A 9,695-nucleotide genomic window follows, 5' to 3' on the forward strand; every position below is an offset into this window, starting at 1 on the left:
TTTAAACCAAACAGCCTATAGACAATTACATCATTCCTATCTTATGAAAAAAAAAAATGAAGCTCAGAGTTTAAACAACTTACTCAAGATCATGTACGTTAAGGCAGAACCCATACATGATGAGAAAAGAAATGTAAAATATCCATGGAGTTCAGGGAAGAAGACTCTCAAGAATCCTCACAAGCCTTTTCTATACTTACATGCTTGGCTTGCTCTGCAATCTCAGCATGGCTCTTTTCCCACTTTGGGCCCTTGCTAGCCAGGTCAGCAACCTGGAGTAAGTTGAGCCCCTCCAGGGATACTGAGGCACCATCTGGGGGTCCTGGAGGTCCATCCAGAGAGGAATCTTGAGCTATATGCTGGGGGGAGATGCCACCTGCCCCACTAGAGGCTGGGGAACTGGATGAGGCAGGGGAAACAGGATTGCTGCCTGTCATGCCGTCCGACACCATCTAGAAAAGAGGAAAAAGATAAAATAAATGCTTAGTATTGTACCTAAAGTTTAAAGTACATTATTTCACAAGAAGAGAATTCTGAAGTAAGGTATTAACCTCATTTTGTAAACACAAACCTTTGGGGTAAGGTTTTAATAAAGTGTTTTGAGAGGGCAGAACCAAGCTTATTACAGAAACTTGGCATGCAAGAATAGTTATAGTCTAATAGTATTACAGAATACTACAGCACAGTATTCTCTGACAGTGAGCATTCAACAATACTATAGTCTATGACTTCAAATTTTAATGAGCCTTTCAGAACCCAATGATCTCACTTACGTAAATAAATCCCTATTTTTCCCTCCTTTTCATGGCAAGTATGACAGTCACCCATGAAAATAAATTTGAGCTACCACCAAATTCAAAAGGTCTGAAAAATCAAAAATTACCTAACCCTTTTTATATTTATTACCAGTCTCGGTAGTTTCCTTTACTGGGGAGGTGTGAGGGGAAGCAGGGCAGGTGGAGGGGTGCTGTGCTCAAACACCCACCTATTATTTTACAAGGTGCTTCACAAGCAATAAGTAAAGGAAAATGTCTTACTTAAGTATGGATAGTGAGGGAACTCATAAAATTCACTCCAGCACGCAAGCTTCTATGTGCCCCTCGAGTTCCTACTCAGCTAAATAAGACTGTATGTCACAAAACTTCCCAACTGCTCAAGTTAATTATTTAAGTATCAAACCCATAACCATCAAAAGCCTACTGTATACAAACATAGGTCTGTTTAGTGTAAAAAGCCATGGTTTCCCCCCCTACTCCCTCCACCTTCTTGGTATGAAAAAAGAATGAACATTACACACAGACAAACCACCCAAAGAAACTGAGCTATTTTCAAATCACAGTTTTAGAAGTTGTCCCAACCCACCTTTCCAACCTGGCCTAAGTCAACCTTTTTCAGGTAATAAGAAGTTTCCATACTCTCAAAGAACAATATTACACTAATTCCAAGTACAATATAAGTATCCAACAGGCTTAACAATTCATATGAGATTCTCTAAACTCAGTACCCAGGTTGCTAGGATCATAAAAACATGGCTAAGACCTGTCATATTCTTTTTTTTTTAAAGATTTTATTTGTTTTTAGAGAGAGGGAAAGGGTAGGAGAAAAAGAGGGGAAGAAACATCAATGTGCAGTTGCCTCTTGTGCACCCCACACTGGAAACCTGGCCCAAAACCCAGGCCTGTGCCCTGACTGGAAATCGTACCAGGGACCCTTTGGTTTGTAGGCTGGCACTCAATCCACTGAGCCACACTGACCAGGGCAGACCTGTCATATTTCTTCTGCCTCAGAGCCAGCAGAGCATAAAGCAGAAGCAGAGAAGGAACTCTCCCCACTTTCAAACCTGTGTCTGCAGAATTGGAAGCTGGGGGTGAGGAGGGGAGGGGCTGCTCTGCATGGTCCCACTCCCAGGCTCCTCTTTGGATGCCTGAAGAACGACTGGGTCGTTGTCACCACTGCTGCTGGCCGAGGGGCTTGCGTCCGGCTGCAGGGCATGCTGGGAGCTGGCCTCATTCTGGGCCACAGGCCACCGGGACCCGCCTTCCAGGGCCCGGGGCCCACTAGGGCGTCCCAGCCTCCGCTCAGGTCCACTGGCCTCTGGAGCACCTAAAGAAGGGTAAAAAGAGTAGAAATGGGATTTAAATATATTAAAGGATCTTTTAAATTGCCAGAGATAACACTTGAAAAAGACAAATGAACAGTCTTTATAGTCTGCATTTCTTGAGCAACTACTATGGGTCAGACACTTTTCTTAGTACCTATTTGATGTATTCTATACCCTTACATCTACCTTATGAATGAGATACTTCTTATGGCATAATAAATGTTTACTCAGTTCCTTCTACATACTGAGGAGCCATGCAGAAATGATTCCTGACCTAAAGGGAGATTATATTCTAATACTTTCTATATTTTACAAGTTAGAAAGAAATCAGGAGAAAAAGAGACCAAATGATTTGCAAAAGTTCACAGTAAGAAGTGGTAGGAGGAAGACTTAAATCTAATACCAAAACCATGGAGGACAAGCTATTCCTTTGTAGAGCTAGTATGATAACATCTTTCTCTATCCACAGTCCCAGTTCTATCATTACAATGTTATCATCCATCCAGAAGTATTACTACACTTTCTCTCATTATATCTCAAACACCTCTCCATTAGCATCAGTCACATAATGATATCTGAACCCTCACCTGTGTGAGCTGAGACCACACCCCCTGTGAAAGTCTGTACTTCCACGGTGCCGCCGTACTGAGGGGAATCACAACTGAAACAATCGGGAGAAAAAAAACAGCGGTGAGGACTCAATCCACGTATATCTGCATCCATCAAAGCCTTTACACCAACTTTTGAGGCTTTTAAACATACCCAACCCAGTTCAAAGGCTGAAAAAACTATAGTATTAGGAAAGCTCTCATTTTAGAAAAATAAAAACAAATCAAGATTCTGGCTGGTGGTAAGAGCAGGGAAGCAAAAAAAAAAAAAAAGTTTAAAAAGCCTAAAAGGTTCCAACCTTTTGGAAAGTTGTAAAAGGTTCCAACTACTGAATGAAGGACAAATGACAAATAAAGAAGAAAGTCATATATAGAACCTCAAAAAGGTGCTGGCTGCTGGCAGCTTTCTCTCCTGCCAGTGAGGACAGAACACAGGCGAATCCACCCTTCCCCAGGGAAGGGCCCCCTGACTCTCTCATACCTGCACCACTAGCCACTTCCCCAAATACAAGAACTACAGCGGGAAACATGAGGGGAACAATCAAATGTGAGGAAGATCGCCTAGCGACGAACCATGGCCCGGAAAGAGGCAAGGTTATCCCTCACAAGGCCCGGAAGTGTTTCCCCAGTGTTTAAGGAAATTCCTTAACCACGGTGCTGCCTTTGATTCACTCCCTCCTCCTCAATATTCACAAAACACAAGCTAAGTGGAATCCAAAAAGCTTGTTTGAACTCTTAACCCTAGGCTTCATTACCGTCTCTCACCCTTCCCAACAGCCTGACCCAGCATGACCCCTGACCTCTGCCCCAAGTTGCCACTAGCCCTAAGATAGCCCCGCCTCCGCCTGGACTCCCACCCCACCCAACGTGCGCGACCAAGTGGGGGAGGGGCCGGCGCGTGCGCGGCTGGAGGCGGACTCAGTCGGCTGCGCGCATCGCCCAGGGGCTCCCGCTAGAACCCAAACCCACGCACACAAGGGTCACAGGGCTGGGAAGCCTGTTACCCCTGCCCGTGAGGGAGCAGCCCCCACTACCAAACCGCGAAAGGCTGAGCTAAGGAAGGGTTCGAGCCACCAGGTCCTGGTATCTGACTAGATACGGTGGGCACACGCCCCGACTACCTATCCCACGCCCCCCTTCTTCTTCCCGCGCTCCCCTGAGCGGGTCTGGGGTCGGTGGGCGGGCAGCAGCACACCTGTGTCCGTCCTCTCAGGGGTCGCTCGCTCGCTCAGGCACGCGTGCGCAGACGGGTGGGAAGGGAGAAAGACGCGCCCGGGCCTAGCACCGGCCGGCCTGGCCCCCCCCTTAACCTGTCTCTAAGGGCGCGCGCCGACTGCCTCGCGTACCGGCCCCGGGGCCCTGGCCGAAGGTGCGCGCGCAGCACCCCGGGAAGGAGGGAGGGAAGGCGGTGGCGGAATGATGCGCGCGCAGTCACCCGTCAAGGGAGGGGGAACTCAGGAGCGTCGGCCATCTTGTCTCCCTCTCCTTACCTGCGTCCTCGGGGGCGTACGCACCACCCCCTTCCCGCGGAAGAGGAGGGGGCAGGGCCCCCTCTTGGCAGCCACTTTGCGGCCTTTAAATTCCCCTGGGGCCCGCAGCTACAGCCACCGCCTTGCTTCCACTACCTCCTCTCACGCCACAGAGGTGCTGGCGGTCAGTGGGAAAAATGAGACAGCAGTCCCAGCGAGCCGCCGCCGCCGCTTCCGAGGCCTCACCAAAATGGCCGCCGCCGTCCCGGCCGCCACCAGCAGCACCAGCACAACCACCACGGCTATTGCTACCGCTGGCGCGGCCCGTCCTCTCGCGATAGACCGTAACTGGAGGTTGGGAAAGCGGAGAGGCTCGCGTGTTAGCGTAGGGCGCTATCCGAAGCGCAAGGAAGGCTGGGAGGTGTAGTCCTGGAGTCTTCGCGTTTGCCCCGCCTGCCCCCTACCACAGAAGCTATCGTGGGGGCTTCATTGCGGCTGTCAAGTGGGACCAGTTCCCCCATGTTTAACACATTACCTAGAAAACTGAAACGATTTGTCAGGAATTTTCAGGAAGTTAGCAGTGAAGCCTGGGTTTTAACAGAGAGCCGCTTCGATTTACGCATGGTATTCCCAATAGCTCCCAAGCACCTGTGCCATGTGTTCGCCAACTTCTAGGTTAAGAACCCCTTTGAGAATCCATACCCTAACCCCAGAATATAATAATAATGTTACATTCTCCTGAGGTCACTTTGTGCACTGATTGTCTTCTTTAATCTCACCAATATTCCATTTTACAAATGAACTGAGGCTCATAGATTAACAGTGACAGAGCCTAAAGCTTTAAGATTCATGCCAAACAGTCAAAGTCGTATACGAGTGCTCACACTCTCACAAAAGCCCACCGTAGGAGCCAGTTTAGGAAGCCCTGAAAAAGCTCTCATCTCTTCATCCACTCAAGTTAACTATTACGTCTTCTGCCCTGGCCGGTGTAGATCAGTGGATTGACAAAGGGTCATCAGTTCAATTCCCGGTGGGGGCACATGCCTGGGTTGTAGGCCAGGTTCCCAGTAGAGGGTGTGTGAGAGGCAACCACACACTGATATTTCTCTCCCTCCCCTCTCTAAAAATAAATAAATATATGCCTCTTACCTATTCTACTCAAAATGTTAATCATTTTCTCTTTGTGTCATTGACTTGAAGTCCTATTTTTCCTACAACAAAAAGCAGGGGTTGAGAACTCAAAAACCTAAAAGGACCAGGAAGAATTGTAAATAAAGTGAAGAGAAGCAAGTAAGGAATTTGAAAAACAGGAGACCATATGCTCCGTCCTGAAGAACAGCCACTATTCAAACCACTATTCCAGTCACCCATAGAAATGTGGGCCAAAATACATGTAAGGGTCACATTCAGCCCAAAGGCTGCCAGTTTGCTCCCTGTGACGTCTCGTGGAGCCTCAAGGCACATAGAAGCACCCAGGAGTGGTTTTCTTGATTGAATAAGTAGATGAATGCCCATCCATTGAGGACCAGTTCAAAGTCTTTTTTTTTTAAGCCCAGGTTTATACATTTGAGATTCCAAAATAGAACCTTCCCAAGCTTCCAAGAGATCTTACATCTCTTGGTCTTCCCATACATCTTTTCGTCTTTTTTTAACTATTCTTTAAAATTTAGCTCAAGGGCCACAACCCCCAAGTAATCTCTATTGAGCAACTGCAGGCTGCTGTAATACCCCTTCTGGCTCCCACAGCTTCCTAGGCTTCTTTTTTTTTTTAATCATAATAAAGAATTTATTTATTTTTCTGTGTGCAAAACACTTTATTTCTACTTCCTATATGCTCTTTCTTATTTTATTTTTTTTAATTTTATTTATTTTGCAAGTACAGTTTTTTGTCTATTTCTCCCATCCCAGCCCCCCCCCCCCCGTGCTCTCCACCTCCCTCCCATTTCCACCCCCCTTAGTTCTCGTCCCCGTGTCCTTCCTATTTGTTCCTCCAAATCCCTCTAGGCTTCTTAAAGCACTGATTGAATTGTGTCTGGATTCATGGTCTGCCCACACTACTCCAAAAAGGATTATTACTCCCTTGAGTGTAGGGACATAGATTATACATGAAAATTCACTATGCCAGCCTCAGATTATCCAGGAAATTTCTTATTGTGAGCTACTTGCCTTATAATACTTTAAAAAATAATTGGTATTAGATATATAATCTCAAACTCAAATCCAAATCTCTCTTCTATCTCCATGACTATCACCCTGGTCCACTCACCATCACCTCTTGATAGGGCTTCCCACTTCCACTCCCGTTTCCCTTTACTCCATTATTCATACAGCAACCAGTGTCCTTTTCATGTAAGTTAGATCAGGTTTCTCTGTAACTTAAAACCTCCAAATGGCATCTTAGTCCACTTAAATCATCACAGGACAGACATTAATTATGAGCTGAAGAAGCCAAACATAAGAGCATATGCATATGATATCCATTTGTTTAAAGTTCAGGAACAGGCAAAATTAATTGATGGTGATAACAATCATAGCAACAACTATAAGGGAAAGGGGGGATATAGAAAATGAATTATATCAAGAGTTGGTAAGCTATGGCCCAAAGGACAAGCAAGTCCTGTCCACTACCTGTTTTTGTACAGCCCCCAAGCTAAGAATGGTTTTTACATTTTCAAGTGATTGAGGAAAAATCAAAATATGACCAATATTTTGTGGTACATGAAAATTTTATCCAATTCAAATTTCAGTGTTTTTTTTTTAAGATTTTATTTATTTATCTTTAGAGTGTAAGGGAAGGAGAGAGGGAGAGAAACATCAGTGTGTGGTTGCCTTTCATGCGTCCCCTCCTGAGAACTGGCCTGCAACCCAGGCATGTGCCCTGAACTGGGAATTGAACCGCAATACTCTGGTTCGCAGGCCCGCGCTCAATCCACTGAGCTACACCAGCCAGGGCTAAATTTCAGTGTTCTTAACTAAAGGGTTATTGAAACCCAACCGTGTCCATCTACTTACATAGCGTCTATGGCTTCTTTCCTGCTTCAGTAACAAAGCTGAGTAGGTGTAACCAAAATTAAAGGCCTACAAAGCCTAAACTATCTTCTGTCTGACCCTTTACCAAAAAAGTTTCCTGACCTCTGTTCTATGTTGTAATCTGCATGAAGTTACTTACATCCATGGGTTTGTACAGATACAAGCATTCACTGAGCTGTGCACTTAAAATTTATACCCTTTCACCCTGGCTGATGTGGCTCAGGGGATTGAGTTGCTGGACTGTGAACCAAAGGATTGTCAGTTCAATTCCCAGTCGGAGCACAGGCCTGGGTTGCAGGCCAGGTCCCCAGTAGGGGGTGTGCAAGAGGTAATCACACATTGATGTCTCTTCCTCTTTCTCCCTCTCTTCCCTTCTCTCTAAAAATAAATAATTTTTAAAAATCTTATACACTTTATGTACCTTGCAGCATGTTTTTTATGCTTAAATCTTAAAAATAAAATAACTCACCCTGGCTGGTGCAGCTCAGTGGATTGAGTGTGGCCTTCGAACCAAAGGGTCGCTGGTTCAATTCCCAATCAGGCCACATGCCTGGGTTGCAGGCCAGCACCCCAGTGGAGGATGCATGACAGGCAACCACATATTGATGTTTCTCTCCCTCTCTTTCTCATTCCCTTCCCATCTGTCTAAAAATAAATTTAAAATAAAATCTTTTTTATTAAATAACTCTACAGGTTATATATAACCCCTGTCTACTTTTTTTACTTCACTTACCTCTTGCTCACTATACTATAGTCACCATGCCCTTCTACAAACCTTTCATCGAGTTCATTTCTGCTGCTTCCAGAGCTCTCATCTTTTTTGTATGAATTTTTTTTTCATGGCTAGCTCTCCCTTTTCATGAAAGTCATAGTTCAAACATTGCCTCCTTGGAAAGGTTTCCTGATACTTAGTAGCCGTTTCCCTGCCAGTCAGTCTATCACATGCTTTCTTCACTTACCTGAAATTATTAGCTTCTCTGTATGCTTGTTTATTGTCTATCCCCTTCTCCCCCCCAAAAAAGATATCCTCCTTGAGAATAGGAACATTATCACAGAGTTCTCAGTGCTTTCTAAATAATTACTGAATTAATGATGAACTTTTGAAACAATCTTGTGAGGAAGAGATTGTTGGTTCGATTTTACAAATAAAATTTTGGTTGAATGAGAAATGATGAAGACAAGGTCATCGAGATGTCAGTTCTTCTCTCCTACTTGGTCTATAGATTTAATGTAATGCAATCACAATAAAAATCTCAGCAAGTTGTTTTGTGGATATCAATGAACTGATTCTAAAGTTGGTACACAGGAGCAAAAGACCCAGAATAGCCAACACAGTATTGAAGGAGAGCAAAATTGAAACACTGACACAATCTGACATCAAAATGTACTATAGCTTTCCTAGGCAGCTGCCAAGGAGGATGGTGGAGGGGCAGGTGCTGATGCTTGGTGGCTGAGGCCCTCTCCTGGGCTGCCCAGCGGCCACTGTGGCCTAGCAGTACTGCTGGGGCTGGAAGGTAGTGGTTGTGCTCTGTGAGGGCATCATCATTTCCAGCAATTTCCACAAAGACAGGTTGAACTACCTGGCCTCCATGAACAGATGAACACCAACCCATCCCACAGCCTTTTTCACCTCCAAGCCCCCAGCTTCATCTTTTGGTGGACCCTGCAAGGAGGCGTGCTGCTCAACAAGCCTAGCTGAGGCCAGGCCACCTCCAACTGCCTCAAGGTGTTTGATGGGATACCACCACCCTATGTCAAGAAAAAGCGAATGGTGAAGTTTGCCTCCCTAGGGCGCCTGGCCCATGTGAAAGTACCAGGCAGTCATAGCCGCTCTGGAGAAGAGGAAGGAGAAGGCCAAGATCCATTACCAGAAGAAAAAGTAGTTCATGAGGCTACAGAATAGGCTGAAAAGAACACGGAGAACAAAACCGACGTACACAGAGGTCATTGAGACTTGTGGACTCTTGGTCTGAACCCAATAAAATTGATTGTTAATTCCTCCTGCTTGTCCTGGCATGCCCTTGCTCCGTGGCCACCCTAGGATGTAGGAGACTCCCAGAGGCTGTTGTACCCTGGGCCTTAGAAGCTGGGAACACAGAAGAGGCCTTAGTCACTGCTGTTTAAAAGTTTAAGTGGTACCCTGGTTGGTGTGGCTCAGTGGGATGAGTGCTGGCCTGTGAACCGAAAGGGCAATAGTTCAATTCTCAGTCAGGGCACGCTCCTGGGTTGCAGGCTAGGTCCCCGGTTGGAGGGCATGCAAGAGGCAACCAATTGTTGTTTCTTCCACACATCGATGTTTCTCTCCTTTTCTCCCTCTCTCCCTCTCTTTCTAAAAATAAACAAATAAAATCTTTTTTAAAAAAAGTTTAGCCCTGGCTGGTATGGCTCAGTGGATTAAGTGTCTACCTGTGAACCAAATGGTCACAGGTTCAATTCCCAATCAGGGCACATGCGTGGATTGCAGGCCAGGTCCCCAATAGGGGGTGC

General features: G+C 45.8%; 1 protein-coding gene and 1 pseudogene across 4 annotated transcripts in view; one reads left to right on the forward strand and one right to left on the reverse strand.

The window, feature by feature from the left end:
- SRCAP (Snf2 related CREBBP activator protein) overlaps nucleotides 1-4,328 on the reverse strand; it is a 34,925-nt gene extending 30,597 nt beyond the window's left edge. For 2 of the 4 annotated variants that reach the window (XM_053671500.1, XM_037134294.2), the window contains exons 1-2: nucleotides 1,841-1,981; nucleotides 201-452 (exon numbers count right to left, since the gene is read on the reverse strand). In XM_053671500.1, coding sequence (XP_053527475.1) covers nucleotides 201-452; nucleotides 1,841-1,894 — 306 coding nt within the window. In that variant the 5' untranslated portion in view covers nucleotides 1,895-1,981. Of the gene's footprint in view, nucleotides 1-200; nucleotides 453-1,840; nucleotides 2,104-2,688; nucleotides 2,763-4,055; nucleotides 4,077-4,199 lie in introns of those variants that run through there. The other 2 variants (XM_037134289.2, XM_037134293.2) reach the window with 2 other exon arrangements.
- A 4,298-nt stretch (nucleotides 4,329-8,626) lies between these two features.
- On the forward strand, nucleotides 8,627-9,181 carry LOC119041130 (60S ribosomal protein L13a-like; annotated as a pseudogene).
- Nucleotides 9,182-9,695: the final 514 nt, after the last annotated feature.

Source organism: Artibeus jamaicensis, unplaced genomic scaffold, assembly GCF_021234435.1.
Source record: "Artibeus jamaicensis isolate MK-2021 breed Jamaican fruit bat unplaced genomic scaffold, CSHL_Jam_final contig_700, whole genome shotgun sequence".
NCBI classification, from domain to species: Eukaryota; Metazoa; Chordata; class Mammalia; order Chiroptera; family Phyllostomidae; genus Artibeus; species Artibeus jamaicensis.